Here is an 18,687-nt window from a genome sequence, read left to right on the forward strand (position 1 = left end):
GGAATCGGGGAGCGCATCCCCTGCTGCGTGCTTCCTCCTTATCTGCCACTTCACAGCGTCCTGCGCACCTTACAGAGCGCGCACACTCACGGAGGGTTTTCAAGGTTCCTACAGAGCTTGGCTCCACCCCCCGCTTGTGGCGCACGGGCGCCCCGCACGGCGTGCACACGTGATGCACGTGCACTGCTTCCCAGCTACGTGTCAATACTCATTATCTTGCTCACCGGTCTCCTGCATCTCACAGCCTATCCCTGTCTCCGCAAAGGCCGCTCCTCCGCTAAACCCCCCTGTCTCATTGGACTCTCTCACACATCTATGCTCATCTCTCTCACTCCTTCTTTGGCTGAGCATAGTTCATTGTAGCCTTGCTGTTCCCACGTCCCTGTTCCTGCTGTATTGCCTTGCCTTGCCATCCTCTGTGTTTGATCTCCTGTGTACCGACCCGGCTAGACTTTGGACCCTTCTCTGGATATCGACCCCGGCCTGGCTGTGACCTTCTGTATCTCTCCATCCTTGACCACGGCACCCTGCTACCGACTACTCTCCTCGCTCCTACCTCTGACCTCGGCAAGTATCAAGACCATTCTACTATCTCCAACCCTGACCCAGCTAACCTTGACTATCGACTCTCCACTCTCCGTTGCTGTGGGTGGCGTGTTCTATACTCTCCCACCTCAGTACCGGGGTCACACCATGTTCGTGGTGAGCGCAAGCGTTACAGAGAGAGACTTTTCCCCAACCAGGATGACACTGGTTGGTCTGGTCCCCAGGCCTGCAGGGAGCAGGGTCCTGGGTCCATCTGGGAATCAGACACAGGAAACAGAATCACCACGGGCATGAACAAACTGCAGTATGCAGCTCTGCTCCAAGGAACTTGCGTTCCAATCCTGATGAGGAAGCGGAGCTCTGACGTGTCCAGAGGGATTGCATGGACTCACTTGGGACAGAGTTCCCCAACTGTCAGATAAGGGATTTAATATTGTTCCCTGATATCGTATTGTATGTTTTGGGGGTTGGTAACTGGCTTAGCTGGCCAGCCAGGTAGCTAGGGCCTGTATTTTTATTTATTTATGAAATATTTTACCAGGAAGTTATACATTGAGAGTTACCTCTCGTTTTCAATATGTCCTGGGCACAGAGTTAAGACAAATAATACATGGTTGCAAATACAGTTACATAAATGAACAGGGTATACATTATATACAAGATGGTATATGTTTGGTCTAGTATGTCTACCAAGGGGAGTAGATTTTGATTTTATGATTTGGTTTGCCTTAAAGGAACAGTGTGCCTATTTGTTTTGTTGTGGAAAATAAACCACTGAATGCTTAAAGCCTAAAAACACACTGTTTGGACTCTTAGTGACCCTACCACGAAGCTGTCCTGCCACACAATATATGAAACTAACTTTACCCGGTGTAACATACGCTGATCTAGGAGAGCTGAAAGGTTATTACTTAAACATTAGTCTTTGTTTTCACCCCTTCCTGTAAGCTCCTCTCTGTACACAATACACTCCCTCCTCTCCTACTCATTTGTCTCCTCCTCTTCTTACTGTCTCTCTGTTTCCACCTCCTACTCACCCTGCTGTCTTTCCTCCCCGATGTGCACACTGCTCTCCTCTGTCTGTCTCCGCTCCCTTCCTTGCTGTCTCTCCTCCCCCCTCCATCATGCCCTGCTCCTCATTGCACTCCATGCCTTACTGTGTCTGCTCCTCTCTGTGCACACTTCACTCCCTCCTCTTCAATTCATATCATCTGTTGTCTCCTCTCTTTGCCGTCTTTACTGCCGTTAACATTCCCTCCCCAGTGTTTCCTGGGTGAGTGAGAGGCCCCTAAATTTATCACAGAGGGGGATATATATTTTTATTTATATAGCACAGACAGTGTACTCAGTGCTTTACAAAGACAATACAGTACAGGGATTTATAATAATTCTCTGAATGTCTCTCCGCTATATCATCCTGGATGGCCCTCCGCCGACTTAAACTTAACATGTCAGAAATGGTGCTCCTCATATTTCCTCCCAAAACCTGGTCCTACTGCCTCCTTCTATGTTACTGTCGGAATGCACGGAAGCACCATCATACACCAAGTAGCACAGGCACGCTGCCTAGGGGTCACCCTCAACTCCTCTCCCACATTCTCCTCTCACATTCAAAAGGTAGCTAAAACCTGTCAGTTTTACCTCTGAAATATTACAAAGATACGCCCTTTCCTCTGTTGCTCGACTGCTAAAACTCTGACTCAGGCCCTCATTCTCTCCCATCTCGATTACTGCAACCTCCTGCTGTCCGGCGTTCCTGCCTCTCACCTGTTTCCCCTACAATCTATTATAAACGCTGCTGCCAGAATCACTTTACTCTTTCCTAAATCTGTCTTGGTGTCTCCCCTGATGAAATCCCTCATGAAATCCCTCTTCTGGCTTCCAAACAAATCCTGTATCATACACTCTATCATCTCAGCCCTAATTTCTCACTATCCACCATCCCGACTCTTGCATTCTGTTCAAGGATGTCTTCCTTGAGCAGATGTCTTCCATTTTGTTTCTAAAGCCCTCTCCAGCCTTAAACCTTTCTCACTGACTACCCCACATCTCTGGAATGCCCTTCTCCTCAATATCCGATTAGCAGCCTCTCTATCCACCTTTAAGACCCATCTTAAAACACACCTCCTTAATGAAGCATATGAGTAGCTCCTTGGCTGATACTTTACACCTCATACATCGACCTTGGGTCCATGCAGACACACTTACCAGAGCACCTTCCTTCTGTCTTTGTATGTTCTTCCTACATACCAATTAGATTGTAAGCTCTTCGGGGCAAGGGACTCCTTTTCCTAAATGTCACTTTTATGTCTGAAGCACTTATCCCATTATGTGTTATTTGTATTATTTGTTATTTATATGATGTCACGTGTATTACTGCTGTGAAGCGCTATGTACATTAATGGCGCTATATAAATAAAGATATACATTAATACATACAATAATAGCAGGAAACAAATTTCTGCCCAAAGTGCAAAATCCCGTTCTTGTATTCTTCACCTTCAGTCTCATTACACAGAATGTGCATTCTCATCTGGCTGTCCCTGAGTGAGTGACAGGCCGCTCAGCCTATCTCATTATACACATATACATACAAAAAATACAATGATGCTCGGTGCACTCCAAAAGCAAAATATGATATATAAGGGCTAATATGCGGTGCCAGCAGAAAGACTGGGATACCAAACCAGTCCAAAACAATATATAAACGAGAAAAATCTGCAGCACTCACCAAGATGATGTTGTCAAAAACGTATTTATTCACACCATGTGAAGTAATCGAACACAGCCGTTTGAGCTGTGAGCTCGTTTATATATTGACCACATTGCCACGGCCGCTCCTCGCCTGACATTAACAGAGATGGACATGGCTCCATCGATGGTAGATTGGGGTGTACAGTGGCAGTATGGATTTTACTTGGACATTCTTCCACATTGAAGACTACTAAACATCCTGAATGGTCTGGTAAAAGATTCCAATGTGGTTGAATAATTAAGACACACAGGACATACTTGAAAACGAGAGGTAACTCTCAATGTATTACTTCCTGGTAAAATATTTTATAAATAAAATAAATAAATAAACAATTACAATCAAAAGGTAAACACTACAACAATCATTGGTTCAGGGGATCCCAAAAGGGCTATTGAGTGTGAAGAGAAATTGCTCCACTCCCCAAGACTTCGAAAAGCAATCAAAGATTATGGGGAAGAAGTTCTCAAATAGAAGATACAGTCGGTCTTGTATAAACAGGGCCCTCAAGTGAGCAAAGGACACAGACCATAACACACTACTGTATAGCAAAAAATCTAAACCCGAGGGAACGAAACCAATAAGAATTATTGGGACATATAATAAGCAGTGGAGGGAAGTCAAAAAAGTATCAAACCAACACTGGCACATCCTTCTGGAGAATGAGGCTTTCAAAAAAGTATTAAGTACAACCCCTTCTATAACATTTAGATGACCAAGAAATGTATCGGACAATTGATCCATAGCCACTACCAAAGCCAACAACCAATTACTTGGCTCAGTACACGAACTATAGGTACATACCGATGTGGCTCATGTCGAGCATGTCAGTTCATCAATCCCACAAAAGTCTTTAACAACTGGGATAATACAAAACAATACACAATTAGAAGCTTCATCAACTGCAAAACTGAGGGAGTGGTATATTTGACTGACTACTTGTCGGTGTGGAATAAAATATGTCGGAAATACCTTGCGTCAATTACAAAGACGTGTTCTAGAACATATTAACACCATAAGGAACAGTAGACACTCCTGTAGCAAGACATACTAACTAGATTGACCATGGTGATGTCACTTACCTGTCTTTCCAAGGCATAGACTATATGATATCAGGAGTGAGGAAAGGTGAGCTACTGTAGATACAGCCCTATTGGGAAAGGAGGCGAAGTGGATATATACCCTAGGGACACTATCACCCAAAGGCCTCAATGAAAGATTTGTCTACTCCGCCTCCCTGTAGTCCCCAAATGAATATGGGATTAACCTGGGCCTGGACATATGCCAGTAATCACAACCTGCTAAGCCTAGAGCCAATCTGTTTAAAAAGAAATCATGATTAAATCATTATGATTCCTTATATGAGAACTATAGTCACTATCATTTAAATTATCTCGGAACAGACAGTGAGATACATGAGTGACACATTTGTCTACATGAACAAGCTGCAGTGAGAGTAAACATAGGGACTTATATAAACTAAAATACATATAAGCCATTATATGTTATCATGGACTGATACTGTTGTTTCTTGCAATTACTATGGTGTATGGGGGGGGGAGGGGTACTCAGGTGCCCCATGTACAGAACTCCCCGTTCAGAAAACTCTAAATATGTACTGTCTAAATTCAAGCCTATATAACTATGAATATTAGTCCGTTTCGTTCATATTTTAAACTTACATGTGTAACAGTGTTTCCCCCACACTATGGGACATTCCCCTGTTACCAGGTGTATGGTGCATGCTACCTGTTGGTTCACAAGAGGCTGAGGTGTCCGCCGTTGTTTGTGGGGACTGCAGAACAGACTTCCGGGGTACATACTTGACATTTACTCCATGGTACTGAGCGCCTCCATCTGCTGTAGGCTCCAGGCTTGTCCACGGATCCGGGTTGCGAATTCTGTGGTCAAACATAGCCGGGTCAGGACTGGAGAAGGCAGGATGATCCGTGGACAAGCCGGGGTCAGGATTAGAGAAAGCTGGGTAAACGATATCCATGCTGGGGTTCGGCTACTATTCTGCCCTTATCTGACATGTCAGTTCTGGTAACATCATGATGTGTTAGAAACAATCATGGATATCCCTCACTCAGGCAGTACCCTTGAGTGACAGGGAGGAGGTGGGATCAGGTCTGTGTTCTACCCAATCCTGGGTTCAGACCTGGTACCCTCCCCCAACTGTACTCAAGGGGGTTGCATCTCTAAATGGTTGGTTGGTCTCTACCGTGAGAGAGACAAGGTATCACACCGGGTTGCTGTCATCACCCGACGCACGTTTCGTTCCTTACTCAGAACTTCATCAGGGGTGGGCGCGTCACTGCTACCGTGGCTATTTAACTCCACCATTTCCATAGTTACCTACAAACAATTGAGTGTAACGTACGTGCTCACCACAAACCTGGACCGGGCCGCGGGGCTGAGGTGGGGATAGATATTCACCGACCTTAGACCACAAAGCCGGATCCGGGTTGCGAATTCTGTGGTCAAACATAGCCGGGTAAGGACTGGAGAAGGCAGGATGATCCGTGGACAAGCCAGGGTCAGGATTAGAGAAGGCTGGGTAAACGATATCCATAGGTAGGACGTCATTTGCGCGACTGAGACACAGGTCTAGTCGAATGTGTGTGTAAACACTGGGCAACTTGCTCCATGCACCTGTACTATATATCTTACTATACCTGTACGATATATCCTATGATGTGGACCATGTGAGGAACCTACTAAATTCAGAAAGAGGCACAGGTGCCTATTTATAAAAGGACCATACTACAGTAGAAGAATCCATAGATGCTCTGAGGCAGTAATTATATGCCAACACTCTGAGGATTCACCTGAAAATAGTTGAATCTGGAAATACAATATCACAGTGAAATATAAGTGATATTTGTAGACATCTTTTTCATTGCTGACATTACTATTTGCTTAAACATCCAACATTAGTGCTACATTGTAGCGATTAGCAGCAATAGTAGGCATCTATTTGCAACTCTTTTTGCAACACTCTCAGTTTAATTCATGATGACAGCCTAAGCATACTAATTATACTGTATATGCTCTAAGGCAAGGGAGTGCAAACCTTTGGAGCTGCACCCCCCTGCCTGCTCCCCCACCCTCTTGCGCCCCTCTACCTGGTTCGGCGTCGACAAATAATGTTGCCATGGAGACGGACGTGTGACGTCATTACATATTACACCACGGCGTCATTTGACGCCGCTTTGCCATGGCGACACATCAGAGCAACGCGTCTGAACCCTGGTAAGTGAGTTGCAGAGGCCTCACGCAATCCCCCAGCATTTAATTTAAATGCCTCGGGGAAGAGCACAGGGCCTCTGCAACCGCCCACGCGCCCCCCCCCCCCAAAAAAAAAATCCCCCCACTTTGCGCACTGCTGCTCTAAGGGTGTAGCACAATACCATTACTCTGAGGATTCAGATATGAGCACAGCTGCTCTAAGGGAGTAGCACAATACCATTACTCTGAGGATTCAGATATGCGCACAGCTGCTCTAAGGGAGTAGCACAATACCATTACTCTGAGGATTCAGATATGAGCACAGCTGCTCTAAGGGAGTAGCACAATACCATTACTCTGAGGATTCAGATATGAGCACAGCTGCTCTAAGGGAGTAGCACAATACCATTACTCTGAGGATTCAGATATGAGCACAGCTGCTCTAAGGGAGTAGCACAATACCATTACTCTGAGGATTCAGATATGCGCACAGCTGCTCTAAGGGAGTAGCACAATACCATTACTCTGAGGATTCAGATATGCGCACAGCTGCTCTAAGGGAGTAGCACAATACCATTACTCTGAGGATTCAGATATGCGCACAGCTGCTCTAAGGGAGTAGCACAATACCATTACTCTGAGGATTCAGATATGCGCACAGCTGCTCTAAGGGAGTAGCACAATACCATTACTCTGAGGATTCAGATATGCGCACAGCTGCTCTAAGGGAGTAGCACAATACCATTACTCTGAGGATTCAGATATGCGCACAGCTGCTCTAAGGGAGTAGCACAATACCATTACTCTGAGGATTCAGATATGCGCACAGCTGCTCTAAGGGAGTAGCACAATACCATTACTCTGAGGATTCAGATATGCGCACAGCTGCTCTAAGGGAGTAGCACAATACCATTACTCTGAGGATTCAGATTTGAGCACAGCTGCTCTAAGGGAGTAGCACAATACCATTACTCTGAGGATTCAGATTTGAGCACAGCTGAATCTTGAGATACAATGTTGCAAGATATACGAGTGATATTTGTAGGCATTTTTCCCCTTGCTGACAGCAATATTTGTCTAACATCCACCATGAATGCTATATTGTAGCCACTAGTACAGACATCTCATGGCAACTCTCTAAGCTGCATTCCTAGTGCACACACACGTAAGTACTATATTCCCCTTGGTCTGCACAAAGCAGGATATACATTCATATAGGACTTAGTCCAGTGAACTAATTTAGGCCGCGCTTATAGTCCCAGCGACGGCAATGCCGACGTCATGCTGCGGCCACGGAAAAAATCCAATTGAATTGACTTCCGGTGATCGCGACTAAGCCGTCGCGCCAATCCTACTATAAGCACATGCGATGGATTCAATTTTTTTGATGCAATGTTGCCAACGCCGGGACTATAAGCGCGTCCTTAGGATCTAAGGGGCGCGTCCTTAGGATCTAAGGGTATATCTTTGGTATGTGAAAATTATCTTTTTCATTAATGGTGAAACACACAGGCGCTTATTTTTGCGGTTTTCATTAATGGTGAAACACACAGGCGTTTATTTTTGAGGTTTTCATTAATGGTGAAATACACAGGCGCTTATTTTTGAGGTTTTAAAATGAGTTAGTGTTTTCTTCAACTATCATTAAAATGTATTTATTTTCAAATATTAGTGGAGGTGAGTGCATCACTAGGCATTCTCTTTCTCGCATTGTTTATAGTTATTTATCCCTGATAGCACCCCTTCAGAACGTTTAATATAATCTGACTAGGGACCCCTACCCCTCCCCTTTTCGTTACAACTACAATTACTGTAAATACTAAACTCCAATACATTCCATAGGCAGGTAAGATTAAGAAACAAACTGAGTTGGTAGACAACAAATAATAAACTTAATTTGTGAATATCATAAATATAAATACTTGGTTGAGTGTTCAATATCAAATTGATCTTGAAATTCCAGTTGCACTGCTTCTCCATTTGGTACTGTGATGGTCCACACACAATCAGCATTTTGCGGATAATTGTCAGGATACTTGGGCGATGTCACAGATCCAGTGAGGTTTGAGTTGCTGACATAAATATTCCCTCCACATGCTGAATGGAAGCATAAATTGTGTTATCTACAACAGGGGTGAGCAAACTTTTTATGCCGAGCCCCCCTTTTCATCCATAAAATTTCTCGGGCCCCCCCTGCCTGATGTAATCAAAATCACATGAAAAAAAAAAAAACCCTTTATTAAACGGTATACAATATAAATCCAAATATGTTTAAATACTTACATATTTCAACAGCTCGCGCTTGCAAAATTAGACTGAGTCCACGCTGCCGCTGAGAGCGGTGACATCACCAACTCTCCAAGCATGAGCACAGGGTGTCCTGCATAATTTTGCAAGCGTGGATCGGGGCTATGTGTGTGTTTGTGTGTGTTTGTGTGTGTTTGTGTGTGGCTGTGTGTGGCTGTGTGTGGCTACATAAACAAATGTTTGATATCTCAAGTTTAGATCATTTTTCAAATTCAAAAAATGTAATCTTTAACATATCCCAGAACCTTATTAATCACACCCCGAACCCCCTTTCTGGAGAGGCAACACTGAAAGAACAATGAGTAAATAATGATAACTTCAGTCGGTACGTACCCAAACTCTGTGCCTCATATTGCAGTTTAAAACCTTTGTCTTCATTACTGTTGTCAGAAATGAAATGGACAAACAGCTCATTGTCAGTTGTGTGCATGGTGGATGGGGGGTTGCTGCCACAAAATCTTCCATTTCCCCCAATGGAACCCAATGGGGGTGATGACTCATCAAGACCATTCTTTAGCTATCGAAAGAATACAACAAAGTAATACATTGACAATTATCTGCCCCTTATTCTGCAGAGAAAATAATAAGAAAGAATTTACAGTTTTCAGTACTCATATCAAATATTTTTTAATCACTGCTATTTCAGAGAAAATACTAGTATTGAATAGTTCAATCTATGTAAGAAGCATTTGTCTATGATAAAGCACATTGGTTTTAATGAAAGAATGGATGTTTTGTATCCTTTTATATTTAGCGATTCACCCGAAATTAATCTGATTAACTGATTATTTGCAAACTTAATTTGATCTTTGTACCATGACAAAGGAAAATATCACAATCACAAACAGGAAATTATATGCAATAATGTAAACTATTAATCACCTAGCCCACCCAATGACAAAATAAATACTGCATCCTTATAGTACTGGTTCATCAATGAATTAGAATGTAGCTGACTGGAAGAATAGGGTTAATGTGAGTCATGCCTAAATAGCATGTATGTCTGCTAATAGTAGCTACTATAGGATGTTTTTATGTCTATCTGCAAAACTCGGTCACATTAACTGAGGATACTTCCAAAACTTACACTATGTTTATTTTTTTTTAAAGAGATGAAAAACGGAGATGTGGTGCACAACCAATTAAATGAAAAATTCTGAGGGTGAACTCCAATAAAAAAAGGTCACTTATTAGGTCATGTTCAAAGAGATACAAAAAAGAACCCCCTACGCGTTTCGCGCCGTTGGGCGTTTTATCGAGGTAATGTTTATTTTGTATATGTAACCAAGTTGTCCCAACTTCCAGTGCTACACATTGACCCTGTAGTTTGGATACAGTACATGGAAAGCATTTAGAATATTCCTTAGGAACAAAAAAGGGCTTGATTATTTAATACTGTATCTTGTGTCTTGTACTGTATAACAAATGTACTTTGCATGAAATTAGATTTAAAAAGTACAATGAGTTGCTAACAATATTAAGATTTCCACAGAGCTTACCTCTATGTAGTCACCACTGCTGCAGGCAGCATCATTATTTGGAATCCGAAATGTTGGATCCAAATGGGTAGCAATTGTGAAGCCGCTTGTAACTACTACATGCCAGGTACAATTGAGATTGGGAGTGTAGTGCTGAGGAAAGTTATGTGAAGTGATCACACCTCTGTCTGCGTGTAAATATCCACCACAACCTAAAAAAGATGCATATGAGGAGCTATTACAGTGAAGTACAACTTTGATGAACCCCAAACGAGACGTATGTGCAATATTCCCATTATGTGTCATATTATTATGTCACGTGTAGTACTGCTGTGAAGGGCTATGTACCTGGATGACGCTATATATGTATATACATATATACACACACACACACACATACTGTATATATACCCATACATACATACATACATACAGAGTGCCATTTGAATTGCTAAAAAAAAAAAAACACACTGTAAACTTTAATAGAAAATGAAATGTATTTTATGTAATAAAGCAAGCTTAGGTATTCTGAATATAAAAGAAAACTGTATTTATATCACACGTTTTAAATATAATTATCTGACACTTACTTTTCCCAGATCTGGGTAAGATTGCAACTAAAGGCGAGATCCACAAAGCTCAGTTAAACCAGGCTTACAACGTGTCAAAAATGGACATTATTTTACCTGAGGTTGATGTATATTTTTAAGGCTAATTATATACAAAAACAATGGCCAGAATACATCTAATTAGCTTAACGGCAGGTTATTGTAGCACAACGTTGCGTTATCGTCCAATAACGTGACATTAAATATGTCAACGTTACTCCTATGCAGGACCCTGAAATAGTGCTTTGCACAAAAGCCTCCTTCCAGGGTCTAGATGGGAGTAACAGCAGCTTTAGATAATGACCTAACTAACATAGTGTTAAGTCCCAGCATTAACTCTAACAGACTTGTCTGGATATAAGATGTATGCATGATGACCCGTCTGCATGTCATTATCACTAACGGTTATAGTTAACACAATGCTCTTTAAGGGAGAAACCATGACTTCATGTTACGCTATTGGCCTTTGAAGATATGCATATAGGCTTAATATGACGTTGCGTTAGGCTTCTGTTAAATAAGTTACAGATCTTTTAAGCAGTGAATAAATCAGGTAACCACCAGTTAAAAGATCTCGCCCTCATGAAAGCTCTAATATTACCTACTGTAGCTATTTACCTACTCTGCTGCATGTCTGTTTGCAGTGAATATAACATGTTCATATTGTATACTGTACATTCTTTAAAACAAACTCCTGCCTGCCTCAGCCCTATTGGTGGATGGAGAGTGCCAGGGGCTAAGTAAACAATCACCAGGAGGGAGGACGCGGCTCAGCCCTTCCAATAGTGTAGAGATTGGTGATCAGCTTACCACCAAAATGGATTCATTTATTGGTTGCACTTTAACAAACAGACTATACGTGTGGGTGTGATCCCAATCACACACAGTCTGGATACGAGTTGTCCGTTAATAAGTGCAAAAATGCACGAAAGTGTGGAATAAAATCATTTTTCATTCTACCAAAATAAAATGAGTAGTGCTAGCTGAATGGGCATATAAGTACATACAATGATAAAAGAAACAGTGTATGAAACCCCAGGTATATAACACAAATGGTTCAAAGATATATAGCTAGGATACTTAACCACTATTGCTAAAAACAATAGGAGCCCCAGTGAGTGAGTGATAATCACACACAGGTGGACAGCTGGTGATGGTGCTTATCTGAAACAAAATTGGTGTTAACTGAAATTTGGTAAACATCTATTAGTACCGTATGTTATCAGATACTTTACTGATGTAATGTCAGATGCTTGATAGTAAGTATCTAAAAAAATCTCCATGCTCAGATCTCCTGGTCACTAGTAGCAATCCGAGATTAGTCTGGAATAGTTGCCAGAAAGTTTCAGATTGTTAGCAAGTCTGGCTTTAATTTGCTCTGATTGATGTAGTGATCCAGAGAATATAGTAGCTAGATAGAGATTACTTATGTAGGATCAAGTTAAAGTATAAAATGATTACTCGATGGTGTGGCTGAATAGCCTAATCAGTGGCGTAGCTAGACTTTCGCGGACCCCCGGGCAAAAAAAATTTCAGGGCCCCACTAATATTAATACTGACTAGAATTTTTTCTCCCTCCCTGAGCCTCTATCTAAGGGGTGTGCAAAATGGGGGGCGCGCAAGATTATCTACAGGAGGCGCAGGGTTTACAGAGGCCCAAGCGCTTCCCGAAGGCACTTAAATTAAATGCCAGGGAAGCAGCGAAGGCCTCTGTAAACTTCACTTACCTTGGATCAGACGGGTTCTGGAGACGCGCCGCCATGGCAACGTGACGTCATGATGCCCAGAACCAAGGTAAGGGGGCGAGCGCGGACAGGGGGACAGTCGGCAGGGTTGCGCAGGAGAAAAATATTTTGCTCCTCGCTCTAACTAAACATCCTTCATCTCTCTCCATCTCTCCTCGTCATCATCCATCATCATCACTCCCCCTCCTCATCTTCATCCCTCCTCGTCGTCCTCATCTCCTCTCCCCTCCTTATTTCTCCCCCCACCTCATCATCTCTACTCCTTCCGCCCCATCCTATCTCTCCTCCCTCTCCTCCTATATACAGTATACACACACAATCACTACACCATATACACATATACCAAACATACAACATTAGTGTAACACACACACCATATACAAATACACATTTATATGCAACCTATAAAAAAACCACTAAATATACAACATATAACTGGCCATAATGCATGAAACACAAATATGCATTACAAACACACACACACACACACACACACACACACACACACACACACACACACACACACACACACACACACACACACACACACACACACACACACACACACACACACACACACACACACACACACACACACAAACACACTTATAAACAAATAATAACAAATTATAAAGTGTGTAAACAAATACACACTTATAAACACACACACACATCAACACAGACAAAGAGACACACATACACACACTCTTACCAACACAGACACACACACACTAACCAACAGACACACGGAACCGGGAGATGTAGAGAGGAGCAGCTATGCATTGGTTAAGCAGGAAGAAAGCCATACTCGCCTCCTCCCTCCTCTTGTTCTTTGATCAGCTCCACACTCCGCAGACGGCATCCTCCGCTCTCCTCCTATCCGCCCAAGCCTGTCTCTATCTGAAGTGAGACAGATGGGCTGCCAACAGGGGGGAGAGCGGGCCCCCAGGCTTTGCCCGGGCTATATCTAAGCCCCTGAGTCTAGTATAAAAGTAGAATGTATAAACCAACCTACTACTGCTGAGCATGGATGATAGGAACCATAAATGTCATTGCAAGCCATATGGGATAAACATGCAACCGGAGTTAGGGGAGTGGAATACAGGGATTCCCTGCAGCTATAGCAAAGTATTGGTATCGCCAAGATGACAGGCCGAATTGCGAAAAGAATAATAAGCTCCCTGTCACTGCACCGAGCGGGCCGCGGACCTGTTGCACGGCTACAGCTTCACTCTCCTAATCCTACACTGAAACCGATGCGAAGACATCAGCGATAGCACATCAGAACCGATGACCGTTTCACATGTCAACGCTTGGTCAAGATAACGTCTGCGTTAGGAGAGTGAAGCGGTCGTTTTTGTACTTTTGCTAGAATTACATTTGATTTTATTCCACTCTTTCTTGCATTTTTGCACTTATTAACAGACAATTCGTATCCAGATTGTGTGCAATTGGGTTCACACCCACGCGTCTATAGTCTGTTCATTAAAGTCCAACCAATCAACTAATAAAATTTGGAGGTAGGCTCACCACCAATCTCTACACTATTAGAAGCGAGTGCAGTCAAGGTCTGCGCCTCGTTCTCCATCCGTGTCTTAAGAATACAATAGTAGTCTGAACATTTTAGGGAGTAGTCACGATGTACTAAGCCAATTTTGGAGAAAGTTTGTTGTGACGCATCACATCTCATTATTTACAGCTCAGTTTGTTGGATCTGGTGCAGATTGTTAGACATCAAACGTTACATAACCTTAAACTTGACACCATTTTTTATACAGATTGAAGGGAGAGAAAAGGGATTGCACAGTGGCGAACAGAATACCACATCTCCTTAAAATATGCCATTTAACCATCCATAAAGCCTCTTATTGACACTTCCCAAATCACAAGCCAAACAAAGTGTTTGGTACCTTGATGCATGGAGGAGCAAGGTGAAAATTACACTATTTATGTTGATTTTGCTCAAAAAATGGCCTTACTACAGAGACCCCTATATCTTCCTGTGCAAATTAAATGATATATGTATAATGAAAGGGAATATAAAGAAATCGTCAACATTACTTTTATGGTAAGATGCATTAAATCCTCCACCAGAGGCACTTCCATCAGAAGTAAATCGAATGAACATGTTGTCTCCAGAAGATCTAATTGGTCCAGGGATTTCTCTGCCACATATAGTGACAAGTTCAGTAGAGTTGTTGTTGTCTCCTTAAAAAAAATGAGCATAAAGAGCTATTATTATCATTTTCCCATTAAAATGTTTACAGACACCATTTTTCTGAAAGTGTAAGTGAATTAAGTTTATATGAAGCAACAATAGTACACACACTGCAGACATATCCTAGCTAGCCTTTAAACTTAATGTTAAAAGGGTATTTCTGGTCATCATGCAAACTAATCTAGAATACTGTATCTGTATCACGCTGTATCTGTATCACGCTGTATCTGTATCACGCTGTATCTGTATCACGCTGTATCTGTATCACGCTGTATCTGTATCACGCTGTATCTGTATCACGCTGTATCTGTATCACGCTGTATCTGTATCACGCTGTATCTGTATCACGCTGTATCTGTATCACGCTGTATCTGTATCTCGCTGTATCTGTATCACGCTGTATCTGTATCACGCTGTATCACGCTGTATCTGTATCACGCTGTATCTGTATCACGCTGTATCTGTATCACGCTGTATCTGTATCACGCTGTATCTGTATCTCGCTGTATCTGTATCTCGCTGTATCTGTATCACGCTGTATCTGTATCACGCTGTATCACGCTGTATCTGTATCACGCTGTATCTGTATCACGCTGTATCTGTATCACGCTGTATCTGTATCACGCTGTATCTGTATCACGCTGTATCTGTATCACGCTGTATCTGTATCACGTTGTATCACGCTGTATCTGTATCACGCTGTATCTGTATCACGCTGTATCTGTATCACGCTGTATCTGTATCACGCTGTATCTGTATCACGCTGTATCTGTATCTCGCTTTATCTATATCTCGCTGTATCTGTATCTCGCTGTATCTGTGTCTCGCTGTATCTGTGTCTCGCTGTATCTGTATCTCGCTGTATCTGTATCTCGCTGTATCTGTATCTCGCTGTATCTGTATCTCGCTGTATCTGTATCACGCTGTATCTGTATCTCGCTGTATCTGTATCACGCTGTATCTGTATCACGCTGTATCTGTATCACGCTGTATCTGTATCACGCTCTATCTGTATCTCGCTGTATCTGTATCTCGCTGTATCTGTATCTCGCTGTATCTGTATCTCGCTGTATCTGTATCACGCTGTATCTGTATCACGCTGTATCTGTATCACGCTGTATCTGTATCACGCTGTATCTGTATCTCGCTGTATCTGTATCACGCTGTATCTGTATCACGCTGTACCTGTATCACGCTGTACCTGTATCACGCTGTACCTGTATCACGCTGTACCTGTATCACGCTGTACCTGTATCACGCTGTACCTGTATCACGCTCTATCTGTATCTCGCTGTATCTGTATCTCGCTGTATCTGTATCTCGCTGTATCTGTATCTCGCTGTATCTGTATCTCGCTGTATCTGTATCACGCTGTATCTGTATCACGCTGTATCTGTATCACGCTGTATCTGTATCACGCTGTTTTAACGCTCTTAGAAAACAGAATTAGGTGAGCTCGAACCTACCCATATAACAAAATCCACCAATAACACGATATATCTTTCAATGCCTTGGGAGTGCTGGTAGGAAAGGGCCACACATTTATGGAAAAACAAAAATAAGAAACTTTGCGCTACTTTCCAAACTGGCCTATAATGTATTAGGGAAATATAAAATTATTGATGCTAAGGAGCCTATTCTAGTAGCTTCAATAAAATTGCTGCTACAGTGTATATCGGATGGTGTGGCATTAACCCACCCAACGGTTTGTCATTTGTGTTATCCCTAAAGAAAAAATTGTTCTCCTCGGCTTGGAAGAACAGCGTCGAGGTGATTTTTTTTTTCTTTAGGACCAACAAAGGATCTGGACAATCCTTGTCACCTCCTGGCTGCAGGACATTCCCGAATTTAAGAGGTGATCACTAATCACACTAACATTCACACACGTATTATTTATTTATGTATGTGTTGATTTGATATCACTATTATTGTATTTTACGCACGTTTGTAGCACCATTGTAGGGGTATAGCGCTGAGGTTGTGCTTTTCTCTATTTGTGTTATCACTATATTCAGAAAGAATCTGAAACCATTTCAACAAGTCTCAAACCATGAGGTAGGAAAATGCCAAAACCGCTCGGGACAGCAGCGCTGGTATCTAAGCCTGTCTCAAAGTTCTCCCCCGTGCGATCTGGTCGCAGTCTGTAAGAGCTGCACAGAGAGAGAGCTGCATCTCCCTGCACAGCTCTCACAGGCGACCACAGGTTTTTATTTACATTTTGATAACAGTGTACTGTATCAGGGGGTATCTGGAGCTGAACCGCATTGATTTCAGGTCCGGGGACCCCCTGCCTCCCGAGTTACAGGCCCCGGAATGGGGTGTCGGTATCTTCTATGCGTTTAAATGTCCCGGTCATGTGATGCAGGAGATTTAAACATTGCAGGGGGAAACGGGCTCCCCATACCGGGGCCTGTAACTTGGGAAGCAGGGGGTCCCCGGATCTGAAATCAATGCGGTTAAGCTCCGGAGACCTCCTGCTACAGTACACTGTTATTAAAATATAAATAAAAACAGCATCATTACCTTAGCGGCTAGCTCCGGAGATACCCGGCTTCAATCCAATGCAGGAAAAATAATATTTTTTTTTCTAAGTCCTACTCGCAAATCTCATCTCAAGATGAAATTTGCGAGGAGCTCGCTAGCTGAGTGCCGCGATGATCTCATCGGAGGTACTAGAATAGGGTGATTTCTCAAAACACGCGAGTTGGAGCTGTTTTTCAGCTCCCGCTCGATGTGTTTGAGCAGGAGCGCTAGTGCTCGGGGAGATGCAGTTTGGCAGATCATGTGAGCTTTCTGAATAGCAAACTTGCCAAATCGTACGCGAAGTGCTCAATAAGCTCGATGAGTTTGTTATCGAAGTTTATAGAACTGGCCCCTAAGTCTTTGAACAAAGGCGTCATTTGGTTGCATCTTTTGATCAAAAATGATTTTAGCTTGCTAACCCTATCAAGGTAAACTCCATGTAAGCAGGGACCTACATTAAATACATAACTTCTTATTGTCGTGTGGACTAAACATTTTCACTATTACAAGAGAAGGTAGCAGGCTGAGACTGAACAACAAGGGAACATGTGAGATATGTGTAAGTGGCTAAAGGGTGAAATGAATGTAGCATTTAAATTATATGCGATTCAGTACAGTTAAAACCTCGGGGGAGCACGGCCAGCCGGCACTGGAAGTTGGCCTTATGCGTCCGGCTGCAGGTAAAGCGGGGCCTCTGTTTGCTGTGGGAGTGCGGGGCCTGGCATCTCAACAGTGATGTCCCCTGATGGTGTACCTTTCAGTGCCGGAAGTTGGGCCCAACTTACGAATCCATGCCACGTGGCCCCAGCTTCGTCGACGCAGGCTGTTGTGCGACGCAGGCTCGGAGGCCTCCCCCGTCACACAACAGGTAAACTTCTTAGAGGGGGGGATTGAGTATAAGGAGAGGAGGGGATTGAGCGTATAGAGAGGCGGGGATTGCATGTGAGGGGGGAGGGAGAGGATGAGAGGGGGAAGTGTAGAGGGGATGAGAGAGCGAGGAGGTGTGTGAGAGAGTGAAGTGTAAGCGAAAGAGAGGGGGCTCCAATGGAAACTAGATTTTACATTTTTTATTGGAGGTCCTTTAAAATTTTTTGCATGAAGGCCCAAAAATTGTAGTTACGTCACTTGGTGCCAGATTGGTTGTTAGGAACAGCTACTTAGAAAGAAAAGCATTAAAGCACCCATCCATACATGCCATTTTAACAACATTATCTGTTTTTTTACATTAAACGTCTCCTTTTTTGTTTTAACATAACTGAATAGTTTCCTTAATGAAAAG

At 42.9% G+C, this 18,687-nt stretch overlaps 1 protein-coding gene and 1 long non-coding RNA gene across 2 annotated transcripts in view; one reads left to right on the plus strand and one right to left on the minus strand.

The window, feature by feature from the left end:
• Positions 1 to 10,139, plus strand: part of LOC142487723 (uncharacterized) — an 84,168-nt gene extending 74,029 nt beyond the window's left edge. Inside the window, exon 8 of the long non-coding RNA XR_012799290.1 lies at positions 9,947 to 10,139. This is a non-coding gene — a long non-coding RNA (uncharacterized LOC142487723). The remainder of the gene's footprint in view (positions 1 to 9,946) is intronic.
• Positions 1 to 18,687, minus strand: part of CUBN (cubilin) — a 312,445-nt gene that overhangs the window by 88,170 nt on the left and 205,588 nt on the right. Inside the window, exons 41-44 of the mRNA XM_075587495.1 lie at positions 14,729 to 14,875; positions 10,336 to 10,526; positions 9,170 to 9,353; positions 8,452 to 8,626 (exon numbers count right to left, since the gene is read on the minus strand). Coding sequence (XP_075443610.1) covers positions 8,452 to 8,626; positions 9,170 to 9,353; positions 10,336 to 10,526; positions 14,729 to 14,875 — 697 coding nt within the window. The remainder of the gene's footprint in view (positions 1 to 8,451; positions 8,627 to 9,169; positions 9,354 to 10,335; positions 10,527 to 14,728; positions 14,876 to 18,687) is intronic.

The sequence above is a fragment of the Ascaphus truei genome, chromosome 2 (genome assembly GCF_040206685.1).
Source record: "Ascaphus truei isolate aAscTru1 chromosome 2, aAscTru1.hap1, whole genome shotgun sequence".
Classification (NCBI taxonomy): domain Eukaryota; kingdom Metazoa; phylum Chordata; class Amphibia; order Anura; family Ascaphidae; genus Ascaphus; species Ascaphus truei.